Source organism: Pyxicephalus adspersus, chromosome 3, assembly GCF_032062135.1.
Source record: "Pyxicephalus adspersus chromosome 3, UCB_Pads_2.0, whole genome shotgun sequence".
Classification (NCBI taxonomy): Eukaryota; Metazoa; Chordata; class Amphibia; order Anura; family Pyxicephalidae; genus Pyxicephalus; species Pyxicephalus adspersus.
In genome coordinates, this window is record NC_092860.1 from 82923831 (window position 1) to 82950470 (window position 26640).

General features: G+C 39.2%; 1 protein-coding gene and 1 long non-coding RNA gene across 3 annotated transcripts in view; one reads left to right on the forward strand and one right to left on the reverse strand.

Moving 5' to 3' along the window:
• Positions 1-2265: 2265 nt before the first annotated feature.
• On the reverse strand, positions 2266-26178 carry LOC140326660 (uncharacterized). The gene is made up of 3 exons (XR_011919914.1): positions 25759-26178; positions 22284-22311; positions 2266-2744 (listed from the first exon to the last, which is right to left on the reverse strand). It is a non-coding gene; the product is annotated as an uncharacterized lncRNA (long non-coding RNA).
• The window catches only part of AFF1 (ALF transcription elongation factor 1), a 71306-nt gene continuing 67976 nt past the window's right edge, over positions 23311-26640 (forward strand). For both annotated transcript variants that reach the window (XM_072405472.1, XM_072405470.1), the window contains exon 1: positions 23311-23531. In XM_072405472.1, coding sequence (XP_072261573.1) covers positions 23515-23531 — 17 coding nt within the window. In that variant the 5' untranslated portion in view covers positions 23311-23514. The remainder of the gene's footprint in view (positions 23532-26640) is intronic.

Below are 26640 nucleotides of genomic sequence, written 5' to 3' on the forward strand. Positions count from 1 at the left end.
ACTGTAAGGAATGCTGAGGTGTAGCTGTAAAGTGTGTATTCTGTCAGGAGAAAGTAATGATGTCTTCCTATAATCTTAAGCTACGTACACACGTCCAATGGTTCTCACCCAATATTCGACTCAGACGAGAATCTGGCGTGTGTACAGCGCCCATCGTCCATCATCCGAACGACCGTCCTGCCACTGCGTCACTCTCGCCCCGCCCTCTCCATAGAGCAGTGTATGTACAGCACTCGTGCTTAGTCGTTGGAAAGGATCGTGAAAGATCCTTTCCAACGACAATAATTGCACGTGTGTATGCAGCTTTATTATTAGATCATTACTCAAATAGGGGTTATTTGAGATAAAGGAGGGCGACTTAGTAATTAGTCTAGAAGGTCACGGATACTGCAGCAGAGGCAACTGTATAAGACAGTTTGAGAAATGGACAGTGTAAATCAATGCTGGAAGAAGAACTAGTGCTAACTTGTAATTGCAGTCAGAAGTGGAAAAACACTTTATTAGAGTAAACTTGAGCCTGGTAGAACTCAAAGTTTACTGGCATCATGTGACAGCTTTGTTGGAATGTTGGGTCTTGGGGTCGACTTTCTCCCCTTTCTATCTCCCTCTTTATCCCTCTGCCCTCCCTCTTTCTTACTCTTCTCTCTCTCACTCTTTTTTTCCCCTTGATTCTCTCCTTTGCTTCCCTCGTGGGTGCTCATGGCATGCTGATTGATGGTGAAGACACACAACCTGCTGCCATTTTCTTTGGTTAGCAAATTTCTGCACATTGCAGAATATCCCTGCTATCAGCTGCAGGGAGACCATTGTTCTCACAATTTCACAAAAGTAAATGTTTTCACAACAATTCGTTTATAGCAGAAATGCAAGATTAACTTGATATTTATGGAGTTGCCAAAGACGTTGTGTCATCATTCTTTCAAACACTGTAAAATTGTAAATAGCAATGTAATTTGAAGAACGTGATAGTGGTGTGTTGCTTCACTGTGACTAACTGCCTAGATACCTAAATCAGTATAATAAAACAAAGAAATTGTCCTACCAAATAAAAACAAACTAAACTAAAAAGTGATCTATGTTAGAGGGCCATTACATCTCCTTTCACCTTAGAAGGAATCAGACTATACTTCTAGTGATTAAGACAAGGATAATACACCTTAAAAACAAATTAAGGGTAAAAATTACATAAAAATCAACAAACATTTGTTTAGTGTTTCTTTCTTTTTTATTAACAGTTTGTATTTACCTGCAATGTGCCTCTGAACTTGCTAGTAAATTTGACAAGTTTGGAAGACATCCCTGTTTCATATCATAGCCCTTTCCTTTTCTGGGAGTGTTTACTTACTGTCTACGCCAGTGGTCCCCAAACTTTTACACGTTGCAGAGCACTAAACGCAGTCATCCAAGTCCAGGGTGCGCGGGAAGCCGTGTATCACTCAAAGGGAAAATAAAATTTCCCCCAGAGTGACGTCATAATGCCAGAACTCACTTATTTTCCCATCCCAGGTCTGAGCCTGTGATGGGAGAGTGGAGGAGTTGTGTCCAGAGACAACCTACCCACTTCCCTGAGCCTGCAATGTCTCCTGGAGACGTGGTCCACAGCTCTGGCCAGTGCGACCCCCAAGTGCGGTCCTTCTCCTGACCCTGCTGGTGGGTGCACACTGTCCCAATCCTTCACCTAACTAACCTTTTATGTAGCACCTGAGGAGACAAGCGAGAATACAATTGAGTTTCAGTTGAGTCACTTTAGTGTCATTAGAAGCTGATGAAATCACACCCCACATGGTGGCACCAAGCAGCAGTTTCACGGCTTTTGGATGTCTGCACAACAGAGGTTTTTACAGGTATAAAGCCTGCTTACAATACTATAAATGTGCACATAATTTTACCAGAAGTTTGTTGTAAAAAAGCCTGTCTGGTCTGGGTTTCTGCTAGGTAAATTAAGTCGATGCAACATGACTGGTTTATTAAAGCCCTCAAAGATTGGAGATGATAGGCTAGCAGGTAACCTAGCAAATAAGGAGTACTGCATGGGTTAAAGTGAGCAAGCCTTGCTGCAGTTATGTAATATTTACAGGTCTGTACGGGTTGTTTCATTCCCAGCTTATAAATTTAATGTACCCCCAAAAATATTATGTGTTATACTTTTTCACTCCCAGTCTGTGACTAAACACTGCAAGGAAAAGCAGAAGACTAAAGACTTACCTCGTATTAATATGTTCCTGAACAGCAAGTGAGCACTGCAGCACAGGTGATTGATTTATTTTTTTACTTCTCCTTACATGTTTGAGGTCTGCAGGACAGAGGATTGAAGGTGGATGATTTATTCATTAAGTGTCGGTAATGTTTTGTCCACTTCTGGCAACCACATAGAGAAGGTTTCTCCGGGAATAATATCATCCGTTCCAGTCTTCAGTCTTTGCAATAGCATGTTCATACTTGTTGTAATTGTATCCAATCACTATATTCTTGTCATTCTTTTCTTTGTCTCCCTTCAACATTTTTTAAACAAGTGTCTGTCCAATAGGCCGGTATTTCCAAAAATATCCAAAATTATAGAGTTCGATTTTAGCCACCTTGTCTTTAAGTTAAATGTTGGGCTAATACTCACAATTATGCACTAAAAATACTCTTCATTATGTATAAATTATTTAACTGATCCTCATTAATTTGTGTCTTAGATATTTGTCTCAGGTTCAAGTGTAAGGTTTTCACCACAGGGCCACTTTTATTCATAATGTCACCTGTAAAAGAAGAAAAAAATAGAATTACCTTTGTATTAAAAGTCAGTGGTAGGTATTCCATCATTGGTGCCTGCAGAGACAGGGCCACTTTGAGAGAAGCCTTTTCTACTGAGTGCATATACTGTAAACATTTCCACATCTTATAAAAAGAATATGTGTATATATGTGCATATAAAGTTTCTTTGTTTTGGTGTAAGACTATACATTGGTGCAATGTGGCTCTATGAAATATGAGCACGCCACTGGTGTTACATAGCACATCTTATAAAGTCAACACATTATATATCCAGTTTTCAGTAACTATGTATATTCTAAAGCTTATCATTTTTTTCTATTTACAAATATTTGGAGTGTATGTAGATGCACTTAGTAGGGACTTTTAAATTATTTAAGCTTGACTACTGTATTACATTATGTCCTAAGATATGATCTGCTATTTCTGTACTGAGAACATTGTCAGCTATAACATCCATAACTGGAGATTTGCCAATTAAGATTCTAAATATGGACTTTGAAGCCTGGGGGAAAGGGTATCCTTTTCTTTTCTGACAACTATGCATGAGGATTGCTGTAAGTGATCACTTAGTACACATAACACCAGTGATTATAGCATGTCTTAACATATCTATAGATTGTATGTGGAACAGTCATACAAGTCAACCTAATTTAAAATGTCAAATGTGTTATGTTGTGCAGATTTTTTTCTAAGCTTTCAGTATAAGAATTATATTAGTATAAAAAAGAATACAGGGCTTTGGATATTCAAATAGGCTGTTATTTTAAGGGAGCAGCTGCAGTTGCACCTTAGTTTACAATCCCAGCATACCTGGCTGTTGGGAATGAATTAACTCTCACACATATGTCATTCTGGCATGGCCAATCAAGATTACCAAAGATCTGAACCCAAAAGAAGACCGGGTGTAGGTGCCTGTGCCAAATACAGGGTGAGGAGATGTGAGTGTTCTCAAAAATTGCAAACAGGCTGGTAAGCTTATTTTATTGCAGCAGAGACATTGCTTCTCCCTGCCTGCTTACATTTTCTTACTTTTAAATGTAGTTCTGCTTTAAATGTTTGCATCATATTTACTTCAGTGTCAGTATCTTTTCACTAGTGCATTTGGTTCTTTGGTTCGGGTGTCATTTGGACCTTGGTTCGGGTTTATCGATTTTGCAAAAATCGATAAACCCGAACTTTTCTCACTATTTAAATCCCCTCACTTACCTGGTCCCCGCTGCCATGATCCGTTCTGTTCCAGCGTCGATCGTTAAAAAAAATACTCACCATCTCCCCGCAGCTCCTCCGGACACGTCTTCTTTCTTCATCCGGCGAGTGCAGTGACGATCACCGGGGTTTCCCGGTGACGTCCCTGCATGTGTCGGTGCAGGCGGGAAATTCAAAATCCTTTGCATTGAACTCAATACAAAAAAGCTGTATTGAGTCCAATACAAAGAAATCCTTATATAATATATATATAATTGTATTATAAATGTTTGTTTTATAAAAATATGTTTTATAAAAAAAATTCTATTATTAAATTTATAAAATTTTGAACAAATTTCGGTGAGTTATGCGGTAATTCGGTGAATTATAAGTAATTTTTGAGTAATTTGGTGAATTATAGCCTACAATCTAAAATAAATTTCCATGCAAAAAAATTAACACTTTTTGCGTGGAAGTACAGAAGTTTGTAAAGAATTAGAATACCCGGCGTTCGCGTACGCGTCCCTCGTCGATTCCTGATGATGTCCGTGCGTGCGCCCGTCGATGGTGGTCGTAGCGGGAAATTCAAATATTTTGTATTGGATCAATCCAATCCAATACAAAATAATACAAAATATATTTATGTGGTTTTGTCTATAGGTATGTGATGTTGGACTGTTGGACACTAGGCAGGTGTTTTAGAAAAATATATTACTATACAGTATACCGAATTATCGCATTTTCACTATTTTTCATTTATTTATGCATTCTTGTTTAAGCTGATTTTTGTGTCTTTTATTTAATTTTATTAAAAGTAATTTTTTTTTACATGATTGTATGTTTCAAACATTTTTTATATTCATGATATCTACTAGAACCCTGTTCGGACATATTTCTGTAAGTTACAGGTCTACAATTTAAAAAAAAAAAATTCATGAAAAACTGTACCGCTTTTGGTACAGAAATCTAGACATCAGTGTAACGCCCAGGAGGTTAAATAAAAAGTTTAGAATTTAGTGATTGTTATTGTTGTGTTGGTGTATTGTCAATTCTAGTTCCTGATAGGGTCATCACCGGTACCATAGGAGAACCCAAGCATACCAATAGCTCCTATAGGGGTAGTACTAAATTGGGAACAAGAACCCCAAGCCAGGACCGAACATCATAACCATGTTATAGGTTTTAAATATTAAGCTACCACTTACTGTCCTAACGCAAAGTATAATGTATGAGAATAGTTGCTGTGCCTATATGTGTAGAAATAGGGTACAAACAGTTCTCATAATATTACAAATTAAAAAACCTTGGAACAATATTCACCCCCTCAGCCTTTTTCCTGTTTTGTTGCCCTACAACCTGAAATTAAAATGAATTGTTGGGAGAGCTTCAGTCTCTCTTAAATAAATGGAAAAATTACCCCTTGTCTTTACTGGGACGAATGGCTGCCTTAAAAATGATGCTCCTACCTAAACTACTATATGTTTTTGAGACCCTGCCAGTTGGGGTACCATCAGGAGTCCTAAAGAAACTACAATCGGATTTCCTAAGATTTATTTGGGCATACAACATGTTAAACATGTATCTGTACGCCCAGAGAACTGGGGGGTATGGGAGCCCCTGACCTACACAAATTTTATCCAGCGGCTCATTTACGATATATTCCATTGTGGACGTCACCCCGCCCCTCCAGTGTTTGTAGGGAACTGGAGGCAAGTTGGATCGCTCCTGCACACCCTAATGTGATGCTTTGGAGTTTATCTCTGTCCCTGATTGACAGTGATCTTCCTGCACCCATGGTTTTTACACGGAACCTGTGGCGGTCTTGCTTGGATAGATATGGACTTTCATCCAAGGCTTCAAGGCTAACATCAGTGATTAAAACCCCACAAATTCCAGATAGTTTGTTAGGGCCATGTCGGGGCCATTGAGGGAGTGAGGCCTTTTTCAAATCGGACATCTGTTACACCCTGTGGAGAAACGTTTGCTTACTTTTGAAGAGTTCTGTGATAAGGTTGAGCTCCCTCGTACTTCATTTTACGCATACTTACAAATTAGACATTTTATTCTAGTTCTGCAGCCCTCTGCTACGTTCCAGCACATGACCTTCTTTGAGAGATTGTGCGCGGAAGGCCTGTACTCTAAAGCTACGTACACACGTCAGATTTTTATCGCCCGATAATCGGCATCGGCCAATTATCGGGCGAAAATCTGGCGTGTGTACAGTCGGTGTCGTCCATCGTCCGGACGACCGACCTGCCGGATCCACGGACGATGGACGACAGCCGATCCTAATGAAAGGGAAGGGGAGAGCGCGCAGCAGGGTGCCGCTCCGTCGCTCTCCCCCTCCCCTCTCCATAGAGCATGAACGGTGCTGTATGTACAGCACCGTTCATGCATCGTGCACTCCCTTGTCGTTGGAAAGGATCGTGAAAGATCCTTTCCAACGACAAAAATTGGAAGTGTGTACGCAGCTTAAAGGTGTTGTCTCCTCTGTATACCGCCTCCTGCACAGTTCGGTTCGGGCAATTTCAAGCAAGTTCAAATACATGCTGCAATGGGAGAAGGTACTGGGGCAGATCCTGGACTTGGATGACTAGCAGGAGATTTGGGAAGCCGCTAATAAGAGTTCTATTTGTACGTTATACAAGGAAAACTTATATAAAATCATCCTTAGGTGGTACCATACCCCGGTTGTACTCCAGCGGCTATTCCCAGGTACTGACCCTAACTGTTGGCTTTGCAGGGACCCCCAAGGCACTTTAGAGCACATCTTCTGGTCCTGTCCTAATATTGAAGGCTATTGGTCTTGAGTTAACTCTTTCGGACTGCTTTCAGAGGTGGTTCAGATACAGATATCTTTAGATCCTCTGACCCACCTCTCTCACTGCTCGCAAACTGGTATCACATATTTTGGTAGCTGCACGGACACTGATCCCAACTAAATGGAAAGCTACTTTGCCCCCCTCTATGGAGGACCTATATAGGAGAATTCAGGAAGTGCGTCTCATGGAATACCTTACCACTCTCCTTAGAAACACCATGGATAATTAGGAAAAAACGTGGGACCAATATTATGCTTGATTGTTCAGTTGATACCCAGAGTCTTATTGACTTAGGCTGTAGTCACACTCCTTCCTTCTATCCTTTCCCCACTCCCTTTTGTTTTTCTTTTTTTAGTTTGGTTCTCAGGAAATTTGCACTCATTCTACTGTATGTATGTATTTCATAATGTTGGTTGTAGATTTTTCTGTATTCATATACGGTTTATTGACTAAGTGTATACTGCACTAATGTTTCCATGGTCAAGATCCACTGTTACCTGTTGTAATCCTGTTTGTAATTCTGTTGAAAAATTCTACAATCTCAAAAAAAAAAAAATTGTTGGGGGGGATTTGTTTACACAACATGCCTACCAAAAGTTTTATTGTGACCCAATAGATAATTATAACATATATTACAAATAACAAAAAATGTATTATTACATAGCGACATGACCATGGACTTTATAAAGTGCTCCGTAATATGTCAGCGCTATATAAATACTGTGAAATCATACTTCGTAGAGATACCATTTGCCAAAATGACAGTTCCAAATCTATTTAGGTATGTCTCTATTAGCATAACTAGCCACTGGGATTTTCACCAATTTCTTAAGGCAAAACTACTCCCCCCACCTTTGACCCTCTAAGCTTCAACCATGATTGATGAGCTTTCATGGATCAGATGTGCTGCAACAACCTACTTGCACTGCTTGTATTTGGTGTGACACAAAACATTTTAGAAGGGGCATAATACAAGTGTGAAATGAAGATTTATATGACTTTATATAATACACGTTCAATCTTTAGGTAGATATAAAGTTTTACTTTGGCTGCAGATTTATTTATTTCCACGTTAAACTTTCTTAGCAGCAGATTGAGTATATGTTAGTTATCATGGATTCTACCAATATCTTTTTGTGGTTTAAAAGTTTATTTGCATGCTGATGAAGAAAAGTACCAACAATGGAGGGAAATATAAGAAGATTTAACTTAAATGTATTCTTTTTTTCTACTTTATAGTTCCCTCATAGGTAATGTGTTCTCAAAAGACTGATTAGCTTTGTAATCCACAGGGTAGAACATAAAAATGTAATTCTATATAAAATAGAACAAATATAAAATTCAATTTTAAATTTAAATCAAAATGCATTTAAATATGTTTTATTACATTTTAAAATAGCTTCATTCTTGTTTTAAAGAATCACAGTTAGCAAAAGGAAAAACTAAATTGCCTAATAAAAATGTAATTCTTAGTAGTCCATTGTCCTTTAACAGGATGCATTAAGTATAACAGCAGACTTTCCTAATTTGCAGGTCACAAAGACCTGACCCAAAGAATACAAACCTGGCTTCTGGAGTTCCAACTATTGTTTTATTTCCCCTCATAGAATATATTTGTGCAGCTACTGATGATAATGCACCTATTCATATATATGTTTTTTTGCAGTTTCAGATAATCATCGACCACACTTTCAGTAAATTAATTGCTGTTTTCTTTTAAAAGATAATGTAAAGCTAAAAAGATCAAACTTTAAAAAGTTAGTTTTTAGTATTAAAAACACCCTATTTGTTGCCTAATCTTTTATATATGGTATAAAAAATCCTATATATTTTTTTTTATATTTACTATGTAGCTTTTGCACTGGGAAATATCAGACAGTAGATGTGTTGGATGAGCACATATGAAGCACACAACAAAGATACATCATCAGGAGTGGGTATAAAAAATGCCAATACAAGGAACACCTAATAAACGTAAGCTGCATGGCTTGAAGTTCTTAAGACTGAGTGAGAGTCAGAGGTATATGCAACTTCAATATGCAGTGACCTGCAAAGTTTATAACACTACACTGCCTTCCAAACTTTTTTTTTTTCAATCGGTTTTGCTGCTCAGTAGCTTCATCCTTCTCACCACCGCTGTCCCCCTCATCACTCTCACCCATATGCCATACGCAAAGAGGTGCTTGTCTACCTGCTGTTTTCTGAGACATGGTTTTTGAAATACACTACCAACAGCAGCATCACCACTACCACACTTCTGCCACCAACACCCCCACTACTTCCACCCAGAGAAGCAAAACCAAAACAGCAAATGCAATTGTGCCACTATTAATGCTTTCCTCCCCAGCATTTCTCTCTTATGGTTTCCCTGGATTTCAAAATTGTTGTGAATCATCACACAGCTCCCAATTTTTGTGATTCATACAAACTGCTTGTCACAGTTTTCTGAGAGACAAATACTATCTGAAAACAAAAAAGAGGGTTAAGAACCTGTCCCCACATGGACATTAGTTATAGTGTGGTGGAGAAAGCTTTCTGGCTTAAGTGTAATGTAGGAGGGGGTGCTGAGAAGTTCCTGGCTTTGCCCCCTTCCAGATGAAATAGAAAAATTAGTGTGGGGGCATATGACAGCCTAATGACATGTGCAAGCTTTCAGTGAAGTGGTGCCGAAATGTTTAAACAGTGACCAGAAGAAGGAACGAGTTGAAGCATCCAAAGCTTTGGCCCATTTTGAAACTGCACAGGACTTTTTGGCTAGGTTAGTGACTGAGGATGAAACCTGGTTCCACATCTATGATCCTGAAACCAAGGAACAGTCAAAGGAAGGGCGCCACAGCGGGTCCCTGCGGCCGAGGAAGTTCTGAAACCCAGAAATCAGCCAAAAAAGTCTTGACATCTGTTTTCTGGGACAAAGACGGTGTTCTGTTGGTTGAGTACCTACCTCAGGGCTCTAGTATCACCGGACAGTATTATGCTAACTTCCTGGACCAGCTGAAGGAGGAAATTAAGAGGAAATGTTGTGAAAAGTTGACTAAAGTGATCCTTTTTTTGCAGGACAATGCACCTGCATACACGTGCACCTGACCTGGCCCCTTCGGACTATTATCTGTTCTCGAATTTGAAGAAACACCTGAAGGGGCAACATTTTGAGGACATTTCTGACGTCAAAGATGCTGCTGAGAGCTGGTTTGCTGCCCAACCAAGGACTTTTATTTGAGCAGTCTAGAAAAGCTGCAACTACCCTGTACCAAGTGCATCAGTCTCAGGGGGGGATATGTTGAATAAATGTGTTATTTCCTAACTCTGGCTCCCTTCTTTCTGGGCAAAGCCTGGAACTTCTTAGCACCCCTTCGTATAATTTTCATTGTCTTCATCTCCCTGCTGTGACTATAATAATAATAATGAGATAATGAAAATGCCAGGCAGTCCACAAGGGGTAAACCGGACCTTTTTCAGTTTGCATCTACCTGTAAGGTGTGCTTTGTAGTGGTTCTGGTGCCTTCCCTTCTGCTACCCATGGTTTAGTGAACTCTGGATCCAGATCCAAGAGGTCTAGTTTGAATCCACTAGTGGCTGATCTCCTGACCAACAATCAACACGTCAGCAGTCAAAATACTAGAATAACTGCCAAATTTTATGACGAAAGATGAAAAAATTGCAAATAGTTAATTGGAAATAATTGCTGTGATGTTATGTGTTAAACAGTCAAACTATGAAAAAAATTGCTATTTTGTTAGCAATAGTATTATATAACCATAGCAAATAATTTAAAAGTTTTAATTTTATTTCTTTCTTTTAACTCTTCAATTTCACTAATACGCAGTAACAGTAGCAGAAAATGCCACCTTGATATATACTGTATATTGTTTTTTATCCTAATAATGGTAATTACATTTAATTTCCCTAATTAGCAATAACAGAAAATGCTGCTCTGACAAACACTGTATGCTCCTTTTTATTTTTATTTTAATTTCAATTAAAGTTAATTAAACACGTTTTCCCTAATTATCAGTAGCACGCAATGCTACCTTGGCAAACATTGTGTGCCTCTTTTTACATTGCTTTTCCTATCACTTCTTCTGCTTCTGCTCCAAGCTGTTCCTATGTAATTCAACACTTGTAGCACAGAAGCACAAAATAGCTGGCATGCATTGTGTTTTTTCTTTTATTGGCAAGAGATAAGAAACTCTCCTTTAAAGCTTAGTAGGCACAAAATGACAAGCACTGTCTGTGTATATTCAAATTTTTTGTTGTACTCATATTTCTCCCTATTAACTGCTGCAAACGGACCCAAACTCTGTACCAGGCACCACATAATGGCACGTCCTTTTGCTATTCTCTGTCTTTTATAGGGGGCTGTAGTGTTAGACATTTATAGAAGACAGATGAAGGTGTGAAATTGCAGCTACTTGTGATTGATGAAATCCAAGACTCAGGTTATAATATGGATTGGTAAAGTTCAGAGTTTCAATGCAAATTCTGAAAAGCTAAAATCTGGGACAGAATCATCTCTAACTGGATTTATCTGAACACCCCTGATAAACTTCTTTTCCTAAAACATTATGACAAATTTAAATACTTTTTGTTTATAATAAAAAAAAACTTGGACTTTACTCTAAATTAAGTGCAGTTGTGTGTGTTTTGGCAAAGAAGTTCTCAGTAGTACAATTGTTTTCTATTGCTATGTTACCTCCTACAAACATAGAGATGTTTAATTCATTTTTTTCAGCAAAGTATCATTTTAAATACACAATTAAACAAAAGATGTATAAATAAACAAGGTGAGTGTTGTTGTGCTTGAATATATCATGCCCATTCTCTACCCATTAAAATGATTTAGACCCTTCAAAGAACTCTTGAAGGATCCCAAGAGTTGCATGTGATTCTGTCAAGTGACATTCTTCAGTGTAATATAGCTGTTGCTGTAAAGAAGGAGAAGTTAATGAATTGCCAATACTGTGGGTTAAGGTGCGTACACACTTCCAATTTTTATCGTTCCAATCGAACGACGAACGATCGATTGGGCAAAAAAACGTTCGTAAAAAAGTAACCAACGACGCCGACGAACGAGGAAAGTTGCTGGAAACGAACGACCGGACCGGCGGATCGGATTGGACGACGATCGTTGAACATCGTTCGTGTGTACGGTCGTTCGTTGATCGTCCATGTTCAGAGCATGCGTTATGAACGAACGTCCGTTCACTTTCCTGTCGTGCGCATAGTTCCTCTATCGCTTAAACGATCGTATCTATTGTGTGTACAATATCTACGAACGATCGTGTCGTTACCTCTATGTGCAGGATCGGTGCTATACGATCGTTCGTGTATATCGTGCAGGAACGTTCGTCGTTCGTTTTCCAACGATAATAATTGGAAGTGTGTACGTAGCTTCACTTAAACTTAGAGAAAATGTACTAATGAGCTGATTTTCATAAAGTTAATAAAATCTCAGGTCAAATGTTTAGATTTTGCATCCTTACAACAGGCTACTCCTCATCAACACATCTGCTGATGTTGGACCTTTCTTTCAAGGCACTATTTCAGAAATATCTGCTCCTTTCCTTTTTTAAAGAAGCAATGGAAACGCTGGGAACTGATGCTGGGCCTCACACATGCGCTCTACTACTTTTTTTTATATCCCTTATGTCTTTGGATGTTTCTTTTTTTTCACAAAATCAAAAAAGCAGATATGCCCTTATGTTTGGAGAAAGGATCTTCTAATATTGTTCCACCACCAACATTCATAGTGTTTTTTACTTCCCAAAATAAATTTCAGCTTTCACTTCTCATGGAAGAGGATGTCCAATTTACAGAGGACCAAAACCAGTTTGTAATTTGTGGTTTAGAGCTCGAAAAACAAGCTGTATCTTTCCTTTTTTAATTTTCCAAAGCAAACTACAGTTTAATTTGACAATATGACAAGGCATTTTGTATTTGGCAGACTAGCAGCGTTCCTCATTTGTTTTCACTGTATGGTGGCCATTGGGTTAAAGGCTGTAAAACGTTAGCTTTAGATGCCTTTTCAGGTAAACAGCAGAAAGCCAAGGTCAACAAGTTGATTATATGGTAAATTTACCTACAACTAAACTGCACATGATAAGAAAAGTGCTGAAAATAAAATCCTTGATGAAAATGTAGTTTTCCTCTCTGCAAAATATTCTTCTAGAGAGGAAGATAATTAAGTCCAATGAATCACACAAAAGTACTCTCGTTTCCTAGCTAATTTCCTACCGAAATTTAGAGCAATTTCGTATATTTTTGGCAAAGTTGTCCCTAGTACTACATAAAAACTACCCTATATTGCAATGTCATTCCATCTCTTACAGACATGTTCACTTCTCAGGATCTCAAGTGTTGCATGTGATCCAGTCAGGCAACACTCTCTAGCACCATATTGCCAATAATGTGGATTACTCAGACTTCCCAAGCTTCCTTTTACACTTACATCATTGTAAAGTGTTTTGGCATGCTGCTCTTGCTGTTATTATCAAGTTGTTGGACTTTTCATTCAAGGTGCCAATTTAAAACCATGCAATTTTATATATATATATATATATATATATATATATCTGCTCCTTTACTTCTTTAAGGGAGCAATGGAAATACCAGAGATTAAACCCAGGGCCTCACACATGCAAAACATGAATTCTACCACTGAGCCTTTGTCCTTGGAGGCTTATGTAGCGTTTTTTTTTCACAAAAGCTGTTGCAGAAGGGACTTTCTGATATTATTTCACCAACAGCATTCAGAGTGTTTTTCATTTCCCAAAATAAAATACAGCTTTCACTTCACATGGAGGAGGATGTGCAATTTACAGGGGACCAAAGCCAGTTTGCAATTGGTAGTTTAGAATGAAGAGCTCAATTAACAAGCTGTATCATATGTTAAGTTACCATACATAGTCTTGGGCTCTAAAGGTTATTCTTCAAGAAGGATTTCTACAGTCCACTGCAGGAAACATTTTCTCTGTTAATCCATAACCAGTAATCTGCAAACTGTTGTTACTTTCTTGTAGTTGACAATGTAAGAAGCAGCAGCAGAGGGACTGAGCTGTTAGAAACAATGGGCCTGATTTATTAAAGCTCTCCAAGGCTGGAGAGGATGCACTTTCATCAGTGAAGCTGGGTTATCCAACAAACCTGGAATGGATTTCTTTAAAGTCATTTGTTAGCGAATGTTTTGAATCCTGGAACAGATCCATTCCAGGTTTACTGAATCACCCATGTACACAGATGAAATTGTATCCTCTCCAGCCTTGGAGAGCTTTAATAAATCAGGCCTATTATGTATGTTGTCTAAAAAATTATAGTACAGGCCTTCTGGAGTGAAAAAAGTCAGTATGAGAAATTTTGTGTTTGGGGAAACTGTGCCCTGGTGTTGGAATTAGAGGAAGGAATACTGCTTCATTGTTGGTATCAGAGGGAAGGTTAATGCCCCAACCTTGGTGTCAGTGGAATTAATTGTCTTATCATTAATATAATGGGGGAGAAATTGAGCCTCCTTGTTTGTATAAATGGGAAAAATAATGTCCCATCATTGTTGTCAGTATGAGGAATTGAATTTTGTCAAAAAGAGATTACCAGCATGCCGTACTTCATAGTTGAACAGTTTAATCACAAAAGAATGATGTTCTGGTGATCATCTATTTACAAAAATTAAGATTAAAGGATAATTTTTTTCCTTACAACCTGGCAATTGCCCAAAATGCTGGTAACCTGCATGGAGTGCACTCCATAGTGGAATGACTACACTGTGTGAGAAATGGAACCCCACCTTTGGTTTCAGTGAGAGGAACTGTACCCCAACATTGCTGTTAGCAAGAGGGATAGTGCAACAATGTAGCAATAAAGCCTGGCAAAGAACCACATCTGACTCAGCTGCTGTTCATAGACCATTGGCCTAGAGTTGGGATGTATATCAAGGACCGTGGCCCCCCTCATAGAACTGCATAACCCTTAACTGCTTAACTCCTTCTAGAACTGCTTAAGCATTACATTTTTTTGCATGGAAATTCATTTTACATTATAGGCCTATAATTCTTAGACATAACTCACAAAAATATGTCCAATATTTATTAAATTTATTACATTTAATAATAAACGTTAAAAAAAAATCTGTTAAAAAAAATAGTTAAACATGTAATATGTTAAACATGTAATTAAAAAAGTTAAATTTAATTAAAGTTAAAGTTAAAGGAATGAAATAAGTTAAATATGTTAACATGTAATATGGTAAACATATACATTAGCATGTATAATATAGATAGTTTATAAAATAATATTATATATATTATATAAAGATTTCTTTGTATTGGACTCAATACAGCTATTTTGTATTGAATCTAATACAAAATTATTTAAATTTCCTGTCGATCCTCCCGCCCGCACCGACGCATGCACCGATGTCACCAGGAAACCCCAGAGAACGTCTCTGCACGCGTCGGGAGAAGATGGAAGAAAGAAGATGTGTCCAGAAGAGCTGCAGGAACCAGCAGGATGCCAGGGGATGACAACGAAATAAGGTAAGTGGGTTTTTTTATGTTTTAGGCGACCTTGAGTGTTATTTGGGATTACTGCTTTTTGCATGGTAAATCCACCCCGAGTCACACTTGGGATTACCGCTAGGGAGGTTAAGAAGAAAAATTTAGGGAGAGTACAACATTTTTATTCAAACATTTCTTTTTGCCTAAATAGCCGAATAGTCAAAATATAGAGTTTATTTTAAAACATATAATGAGAAACATGAAAAACTGCCATTATAGAATTCTTCGATGAAAGACCTTTGTTTTGTGTAGATTCCGTGGTTTAAAGCTGCGTACACACGTCCAATTTTTATCGTTGGAAATGAACGACGAACGAACGACGAACGATCGATTGGTCAAAAATCGTTCGTAAAAAAAGTAACCAACGACGCCGACGAACGAGAATAGTCGCTGGAAATGAACGACCGGACCGGCGGATCGGATTGGACGACGATCGTTGAACATCGTTCGTGTGTACGGTCGTTCATTGATCGTCCATGGTCTGAGCATGCGTGATGAACGAACGTTCGTTCACTTCCTGTCGTGCACGTCACTTCCTGTATCGCTCAAACGATCGCATCTATTGTGTGTACAATATCTGCGAACGATCGTGTCGTTATCTGCATGTACAGGATCGGTGCTATACGATCGTTCGCCGATATCGTGCAGGATCGTTCGTCGTTCGTTTACCAACGATAATTATTGGAAGTGTGTACGTAGCTTAAGTGCTGTAAATCACTGTCCAAAAAAAATCATTTTTTATGTTTTACTCTAGACCTTTTTTTCTGGTATAATTCAGCACAGCAGAAACTATTGAGTTAGATGGTTAGCATATTAACCAGGCAGCTAGGATTTTAAAAAATGGGTCACAAGTGGCTACCCCTGTAATTCTTTCACAACAGGGTTATTTTAACCTTTGTATGTAACTGGATTTCCACCCACTAATAGGCTCCCAGTGGTAAGTAAGCTAATTTTAGGTCTAAAACACATTGTGTGTTGTCACACTTACCTCATCCCCTCTAAAGCGCAGGCATTTCTCTCCTGCTCATGCGGGCAGTTCTGACTCTGGGTGTGCCTTCATTCCCAAGATTTATAAGCTTCGTCCAACTCGCTGGCCAATCAGGAAATAGCCTCTTAACCATCCCTGACTATTTAGCTAGCTCAGACACAGCACTCGAGCAGTATTCGTGCAACGTGTCTTCATTGTTCCAAGCCCCTAGTTCTGTTGAGCTAGTTCCTTTTCACCTGGTGCCTAATTCAGTGCTTCCTCTGTCCAGCTCCTGCGTTGACCCCTCGTTGTCCAGTCTGTGGGTTCCCAGCCAACTTCCCTGTGCTGTTCCAGTGTTCCTGTCTGTCTGTGGATATCCCTGATTCACCTGTGCCATCTGTTGCTTCCAGCGTCTTCTGTGTTCCCTGTGCTCACAGTGGCCCCTGTGTCACTGGTGTCTGTCTCCTGGATTCCTGGCAATTGACCCCTGGCCTGTGACCTGACCTCACTTGCTTGCTGCCTGCCTCAGCCCTGGACTTCCTCGACTATGCTTTTGCTTTGTGATTTGCTAGCCTGTTTTGCCCACCTTGGTGTGCCCGAGGGCTGCAACCTGGCAGTAACCAGCAGCGCAACATCCTCACCATCAGAGGCTCTGGAGAAGACCTGATTACTGCTTAGACTCTGCGCTTTGGCCCTTCTCAGGGCTGACACAACATCCGTGCAAGCTGTAGCGCGTCCTAGTGGTCCTATCTCTCCGTGTGTGACATGTGACCTACCATTGTTGGTATTTAAGATTTTATAGTCATTATCTTGTAAGCTTCAACAGTTAGCCTGCTACTGACATTTTATTATGTGATTTGACAGTATAGCAGTACAAGCCTGGGAACAGATTAAGGTGCATCTGATGCAGTGTGACATCATATGATGACATGCAATGGGGTCACTTAGACTGAATGCCATCTGGCCTTGAGTGTACTTGTAACTACTTGTTGAAACTAAGAAACTTCAAATGAACCATACACTATAATATATTTATAGATATTGAAGACATAACAAGAACAAACATGTTCCTTGGTATTGCTTTTAGAAAACTTTTAATAGTATGGATCTCACAAAACAGATCATTTTATCCTCTTTTGCAAATTAGACTTGCCAATGGTGAAATCACACCATTATATTCAGATATTGTTACATATACATCCATGTTTACTTTTTTTGTTGCGATAATACAGTAAGTGCAAATTCCATGACAACACTAAAGGCCATGTCAGAGGATGGGTGCATCCTCTCTAAAGGTGGGACAAAATTAATTGACTGGCTGGATCCTGAGGTTTAGTTCTCCCTTTATTTTTTTACTTACCACCTCCATCATGGATCTCCATCTGAATTGTGTTGCTTGTTACTATTAACCTATTGTTATCTTTTATTTTCACGTGATCACTGCAAGATCTAGTGTCTTCCTGACAAATTGCGAGACAGTTACAGATTCTCTTTTATCAGATTCTATCCTCTTTTATGACCTTGAGACAATTATGTTTGCTATGTGATGGAGGCATTGGATATGTTTGGGTTTCTTGCTACTTAAGAGACTGTTGGAACGCGCCCCTGTTTGATACTGGTTTTGAGCTATAAAGCTGCTTTATTCTAAATATTTTCTTTTTTTTTTTGTTCTCAGGAAAGTATAAAGAATATATTTTGTTATTTAAGTTCTTTGGGGGATTTAGGGATTTGTTGTTTTTGGTGTTGATGGTAAGAATGCTGTGCATATATCAGCTCCTTGGTTCCTGGCTACTTGGTTATTTCTGTTTCTCTTCTGTTCCCCTCTCTGTTTATTCACTTCAGATCTCCACGACTCCGTACCTTTACCTCATGTAATTTGTTAAATTAAAAATGTTTGTAGTCTCTGGTATTCAGTATCTCAAGAAGCGTCAGGGACATTTTATATTTCTGCAGAAAAATTATTTGATGGGGAGCATAGTGCTTACCTTACTCAGAGCATTTAAAGAGCATTCCATGCAACTTACTCTTGTTATGCTGGAGGGGTTACTATTCTCATACACAAAAAACTGTCATGTAATGTACAAACAGTTCTGCTTGATCCTGGGGGTAGATATTTGATAGTCATTTTTGTCGGTTTATAAGTTCTGGCCCTGGTGAATATTTGTATTACTCCCTGCTTTCAGATTTCTCTCCTTCATACAATACTGGAAAGACTGTCTCTTCATATGCCACGTTCAGTTTCAATACTGTGTGATTTTAATTGTATTTTAGACTCACCTTGGATAGTTCTAATCCTTCCAGAGCCTGTAAGCCTGATCTTCAACAATGGGCAGGTATTGCAAGATTGCTAGAGTTGTGGAGATAGAAGCACCCTAATGATTTACAATACTCTTACCTCTAACTATCCTTTGGCTTCTCTTCACGTATTGACCTTGCTTTTTTCATATTCTAGAAATTTACTAAGAATTTAATATAAAATCAGTTTATTTGCAGACTACCTAGGAAGCCTTCAAGGTTGTTGTCAGGCAAGAATACCTTTCAGCTATTAAGGCAGCTAGGAAAGAGAAAATCTCTATCATTGTTGACCTAGCTAAGCAGGAGGGCCTTTGTTTGACCCACCATGCTGCGGTGCAGTTCACAGATTCTCTGCAGGCTTTGTTACAGGTTAGAAGAGTGTAGAGTACAGGTAGTCCCCAGGTTAAGGACATCCGACATAAGGACGACTCCTACATACGAACAGGGCTTCCTTGCTCCCTCGTGTGCAGGATCGAGACTTGGAGGGGGCAGTTTGCATGTCTTTCAGAAGAAATCTTTTGCTAAACACAGCTGAGGTTGTGGGTGATCTTAAGAGCTGAGTTGATCTGTAGCATCTTGAAACTCTTTAATGTGCAAGACAAACACTGCAGTTGTTTCTTTTTGCATATCAAAGCACAACTTGCTCAAGAAGTTAATGAATGTCTAGGCTCCAAGTTTTTTTTTTTGCTTTGTTTGTGATTAGTTCACAGTGAGGATTTTATACAGTAACTGACACCATGGTGTTTAAAAATATGTTGAGACAAACATCTGTCCTAATTGCATTTATTAAAATAATGTACCTGTTCTGACTTATATATAAATTTAACTTAAGAACAAACCTACAGTCCCTATCTTTTATGTAACCCAGGGATTACCTGTATACCATATATTATTTTGACTCACTGTTCACTAGTGGAGGAAAATTTTGAAAGGGGGGCAACAAAGATGTTTGGCTATGATTGTTGAGTCTAGGCTACAATCCCCTGAATACACTCTGCAAATTGGAGTCTGCTAATGGATCCCAAGGATTTCATATAGGCATTTGTATAGCTCCATGTCATCATATTCCACCTTATGAGCTGACATCTCCACATGATTCTTGGCAAATATTTACCTGCCATTACTTTTGCGTAGCATGCCAAATAGGCATATCACCTCACCTTGTGAACATTTCACATACAACATTTCAACATGACATAACCTTATCTACATTGCCTTACATTATCCTCCTCCAAATTCCTAGATGTATCACTAACCTCCAAAATTCTTGCAGCATCTACCACTAGGTTCATTCTGCAACACAACTTGTAATAGGTAATAGGTTGATTAAAAGATAGGGTGGCTCCACAATTTCCTTCAAAAGATAAGGCTTTACATAGCACATCAATCAGAAGATGTCTTCCATTCCAGTTCAGATACTTGTTTGTGGCTTATACCTGTTTCATGACTATGAACATTATCAACCTGCGCTGACCTTCTGCCTGTTTGACCATGATCTCTGACAACATTGTTCTGTGCTTTATTTCAACCTGCTGTGATCTGTTGCCTCTCCAAATACAACAGGGCTGCAACCTGGCAAGGTTCCCCAACAAAGCCCATTTTATGATGTCCAATATACAGACTTTAGTAAGTGCAGGGACAGTACATGGTCACTTCAAAGGTTTTGAGCTGATAAATGCCAGCAGCAAGTTCTTGGCCATATAAAACACCCTTCGGTTTGCAATTGTTTTCTCAAACATTAACTTCCTAAATAATTTTCTAAAGGCAGGAAGGAAACTCCAGCATTGTTTAAAATGTATTTTCTTAGTGTACTTTAGAAAGTACATTTTTTTGGTTCTGTAAATGCTGGTTTCCATTTTTCAGTGCTGTTGAGAGGAGATTCAATACGATTTTTTTCATTCTATTTCTAATGTTTTTTGTTTACAATAACTAGTGTAATAGCAACAATGAAAAAAGGTCTCTCTCGCCATCCACATGGTCGCCAGCCTTTGCGGACATATGGACCATTAAACTTACAGGCCTAGAACCTTACATGCATGGGGAGCTGTGTGTCACTCAAATGTACCGTTTATTTAAATTTCTTTTGTTCATACAAAGGATTTATTGTTACTCTATGACATTCTTTTTTACAGTAAAACATTTGAAAATTAATCGGGTAAGCGCTTAAGTAAAAATTTACACTTATAGCTTTTCCTGAAGTGTTCAGTGTTAGGACAATCCCGCCGGATGCTCCAACAATAGTCAGCCATCATATGTACATCTACCCTGATACTGTCGTTCCATGACCTTCAAATCTTGGTGGAATCTTTCACCTTGCTCATCACTGACTGCACCAAGGTTTTCTGGGAAGTTAGAAGAATGGCTATGCAGAAAATGCACCTTAATGCTCATATTGCAACCAAGCATTCTGCAGCTCTGCGAGAGTTTTTGGACAATTTCTGTGTAAATATTTGCTCGTGTGTTTCCGAGAAAGTCATTGACAATGGCTTTTCTTTTCGACTTCTGACATTGTCCTGATGAAATATTCATCTTTGATGATGAGCTGCCGAATCTGTGGACCATCAAACACACTGGCCTTTATTTTTTCAAATGACAGGCTAGGAAATGCCAAAATGAGGTACTTGAAACAGTCTCCTTCAGTTGGCAAAGCTTTAACAAACTGCTTCATCAGGTCCAGTTTCATGTGCAGAGGCGGGAAAATAATATTCTTTCTATCAACAAGTGGCTCATTTAGAATGTTTGGCTCACCTGGTTTTAGGGCAGATCTTGGAGGCCAATTCCTTTCCACCCAATGCCTTTCACAAGCTCTGCTGTCCCACATGCACAGATAACAGGGATACTTGGTGTATCCCCGTTGATGACCAAGAAGGAAGCATACCATTTTAAGGTCAACACAGATGACCCAATTGTGTCGGTGATATTGCAACAACTCAATGACTCTCTTTATGTTTGCATATTCTTCACAAAGAGAAACTGATTGGTGATTTGGGACTTACCCAAGTATATTGCCACTGTGAAGGAGGACACACTTTAAGCTTTGCTTTGAGCTATTGATGAATAGTCACCATTCAGTTAAGTTATAGATTGGAATTCCTAATTCCTCCATTAAACAAGGTATGTTATGGCAATACACAAAGACGTTGTCATGTCTAATGTACTGAAGAAATGCAATTTCTCTGGTTTGAAAGTACAAGAAGTTCTGAAGCCTTCTTCGATAGTTCCAAGTCACTCAACTCATGTTGATCAAATCCCTTAGGAACAGTCCTCGTCCTCTTCAATTTCAAACTCTTCATCATTGTTGTCACCTAGTTCATCACCATAATCATGATCTTCAAGAGAGGGTAGTGTAATGAAAACCAGCACTGGGATTTCATCTGAATGAGCCACTGGACGTATAGCCAATGGTGGACTAGGATACTCTATGTTACATTTATTTTTCTTGTTATATCCTGAAGTTTTCACTATACAAAAGTAACAGGCACTGAAATGATCTCCTGGCTCTCGCCAAACCATAAATATACCAAATGGCATTTTATCACGTGTTCCCTTTGTCCTTATGAGGGGCCCAAGACTTATCTTGATCACCAAGTTTACCTTTGAAATATGCCAAACAGGCTTGCTCTACAAATGTGCTGATGTTCGCCCTTTGACTGGGAATGGTGAAACTGCCACAGATATAACAAAATGAATCAGGGATGTTTAGGTACTTACCACAAGAAACAGCAGAGCCAGACATGATCTGAAAGAAAGGAAATACGTGTGTAAGTAGAAAAATAAATTTTGCTTATTCACTACGTAGAGCAGCACACAACCTCTGACCACACTGTCTTGCATGTAAATGAATAGCCTATACAAATCCACACTACAGTAATTGCATTAATATAGGCGGTAGAGAAAAAAACCTGACGTGATAGAAGAAAACTAACTGCACTTTCAGAATCAGCATACCTATTTTAGTGTAAATAAGCTTAAAAATTGAAGTCAGCAAAAAATGTGTTCAAAATTTTTTCCCTGTGTAAATTTACTATCCAATGTGTTAAGCTCAGAGATGTTTGCAGGGGTGTAGTGGGAATGAGGCCTTTACATAACAATGATGCGCATGCCCCCTCTTCTTTTTTTTACAACTACAGCCTGGATGTTTGTAACTAATGCCTGTCACTCCTTGCTTTCCTAATATACCCTACTAACAAGCTCTGTTTATGGGTGAGCAAACAGTTCAGTGACAGCACACCAACATCAATGTGCAATATCCTGCACTACAGCTGGGAAAACTTCTCTGTGTGCTTCTGCGTCAGTGTGCCAATCCCCCAATGAGAGTCGTCTCCAAGCTCCAGCTGAGAGCACATCTCCCCTGTGACTGGCGGATTGGAACTTCTAATACCGCCCCTCAACCTACGTGGCGTCCAATCACAATGCGGCTTCATTGACTCCACTCCACAAGTCCATGTACGGTATGGAATGTACTACTGCCATATCAGCGTTAAAAATTAACATTCACCACATTCTCCTACTGTAAACAGACATTTTACAAAAACGTACCTTTTTTAAAAGAAAAACAATTTCCGCTTTTAAGTCTGTGTATATGTAATAGCCATTTTAGCCCGTTTTCAAACTTTTACGTCCCCTAGTGGGTGGGAGTGGTTTCACCCATGCAGGGGCGTATGCTGCAAGGGATTTCTTCTCTAGAAGTGTAGGGGGCGTGTCTTGTAGCGCTTGGTGGGCGGGGTTTGGACACAGAGCGCTGCTGTTGGGAGAGACGTGCGAGTTGCCACAGGCTGGGGAAGGCTGAGCGGACACACACATACCTATCCAGCCAAAATAATGTAACTGAGCCGAGGCGGAGAGTTGCAAGCAGGGCACAGCCTATTACGGAGGTCGTCTGGGTAGGACAGAGCCGCGACAACCTCATGGACACTGGACGCTTGGTGTGAGAAACTTCGCTATGGCTGCCCAGTCCAGGTAAGAGGTGCCAGGTCTCCAACTTGTCATGGGGGAGGGGAGTGGGGGCACTGACAGTGGTGGGGGAGGGGAGTGGGGGCACTGACAGTGGTGTGGGGGCACTGACAGTGGTGTGGGGGCACTGACAGTGGTGTTGGGGTCCTGTGACCCTTCCAATAAATCCCTCAGCACTTCCTATAGCTAATCTGATCATTGTAGGTGCTGGGGGAGGAGAGCAGCAGGTTGACCCATATGGGTAGTAGTAATGTGACACTTTAGTCATGTAATGTGTCATTTGTAAATTATATTTTCCACATCCAGTTCTGTCAGAGCTCAGCAAGCCAACAGGTGTGTGTGTGTCTAAATATTCCCCAGCTGGCATACAAAGGGTGGCAGGCCATTGGGGAGGCCCAGCCTGTAATTAACCCTTCTGCTGCCCAACATGGCCGCCTTGCCCCATTTACCCTGCCTGGGGTTGGGTTTCCAGCTGGTTTGGGTTGCTTACTGTTATTTGAGTTGTTACTCTTTATAGTTTTGTTTTGAAAACACTTTAAACTGTTTACCAAACTTGTTTCAATTTATTGTAGCAGCAGATCTTAGATGATGTGTGCTACAGCCTGGTATCCTTCCATCTTTTCTAGAATCACTTTGCTTTGGCTTGTGATTAGGCCAGTGCCATGTCAGCAAAGGGATTTGAAAATTCTGAGAACTGCTATCGGTAATTCACATTGGTTTAACACTTCAAATGATCTTCAGATGTTCCATGGCATGATTCTCGTGTGTGTGTGTGTATGTATGTGTATATATATATATATATATATATATATATATAATGACATGAGGACAGTGCTCACCAAATTGCTGTCTGATTCCTCGATTATTTGTAATAATAAAGGGGTTCAACATGAAACGGGGTGAGCTTTCCGAATCTATACAAATTATACAACTAAAAGGTCTCCAAACACCACAGGGAGCACATAAATCGGCAAAGATTTTACACCTAAAGAGCTTCCAAGTGCAACATGGGGCTCAGTAATTTATACCAAGTATACAACTAAAGGGGGGTATAATACGTAGTTGTGAAAACTCATTAAAGATTGTACAAATAAATGAATAGGGGTGATAAATATATATATATATATATATATATATATATATATATATATATATATATATGTCCTCTCTGTGGGTTCCAAGCAGAGTAGGTGGTGTTCATTTATTTATACAGATTATACAACACATGAATAATCTCTACAGATCATACAAGTAAAGGCAATTTAGGGAGCTCCTTCATCTATACAGATTATACAACTAAAGGGGGCTTCCCTCACCAATCAACCTGGATTATATAAATGATGAAACACAACAGGGGCTCTCAATCATATTTATAGATTAAATAATTAAAGGGGTACAAGCAGAACAGGTGGAGCTCATTAATTCCCCACATTACACAACTAAAGGGGGTGTCACACAACAGGGGAGTTCCTTTTTTATATAGATTAGTTGTGTTTGAAGCTGAAGGGGCTCTAAGCACTACGATCCATGCAGATTACTAAAGAGGTTCCAAATGCAACAGGAGGACTCAAACTATACTAATTATACAACTAAAGTATGAAAGATGAAAACTGGGGAAACTTGTTTCATTATTTATACAGATGATACAACTAAAAGGATTCCAAATGCAACAGGGGGAGCTCAGCATCATCGCTTGATGGAAAATTTTAGGAAATTCAAGTTTCACAACTTTTGGCAGTATATTGTAGATAATTTTCCCAAAAATAGGAAACAATTGTTTTTGGGTAGAACAGCATTGTGTAATTTTAGTAAAAATGTGCTAATGAAGGCCTAAGCAAAAAGTGCTAATACTAGATACTGCAGTACTTCTCAACATGTGTAACATATACAACCTTGGGGCACTGCATTCAGGGGTGCTTAGCTTTTCAACTTAAACACTGCTTGCTAGTTTGCTTTATTTTCTTTACTATACGATATAAGTGCAATGAACAACTTTGGTAAATACATTTTAAGGCTTTAGGGGCATTTTGTTTCTGACCCTTGTTCATCCTCCCCATAATAAAAGGCTATACAAAATAGTTGAGTACAAAAGTTGAGATGCATTTTTATATGACGTGGTGACAGTGCTGTGTAATGGCAGATGGGGTGCCGAGTGTTGAAAATAATTCCCCAGTTGGTTATGCCATTTCTTGCCATTTTAGGCAGTAAGTTATATATGGAGGTCAAAGCTTACATAATTTCCCACTCATGAGATCTTGTTTCATCCATGTTGTTGGGATGTATGCGATTGCATTGATATAGGTGATCAGATGGAAGCAATGTTACTTTTTATCCACATTCCTGCTGCTGCATGTAATATTTTTGTATCTCCTAAACAATGGCAGCAGATTGATGATTTTTCTTTTTTCCATGGTAGAGCTTGGTGCATCCTCATTCCTGATGAGTTTTGGCAGTTGCTGTTAAAATCAGATTTAAAAAAAGTGTTTGCCTAAGCTGTTTGTTGAGCTGTGCAGTAAAAGGCACCATGACAGCTGGAGAGAGAAGCCGGCTCTGGTCCTTTCAGGCCGCGGTGAGTGAAGGTTTGCTGACCTGGCAGTTAGCAGTTTGCAGCCTTTTATAGAGCGAACAGCCCTCAGCCCTTTCTAATATCACTGGTGACCTCCCCACCCCCTATCCAGTGACCTAGAAACGTAAATGGGCAATGGAGGTTACCAGAAAAGTTAGACAGATGGCATGTTACCTTTGTCAATCATGTGGGCTGGGTCTTTCAACCAGGGACTTAAATAATCCTATCCTGTCATGTAAAAGTTCTACTTCTGTTTAGTGGTCTGCTTGTTTTATTGTTCCATATTTAGACCAATAGCTTTAAAAATAAAATGTAATTAATTTGGGTTGTTTAAATGCACCATGCCACTAATAAAACGCTTTATGAATGGAAAAATACAAGACTGTCAAGGCTGATCTTTCCAACAATGCTAGCTGCCTGGCTGTTATTCTAAATCACTGGTTTTACTACTAAAGCTACGTACACACTTCCAATTATTATCGTCGGAAAACGAACGATGAACGTTCCTGCACGATATATATGAACGATCGTATAGCACCGATCCTGTAC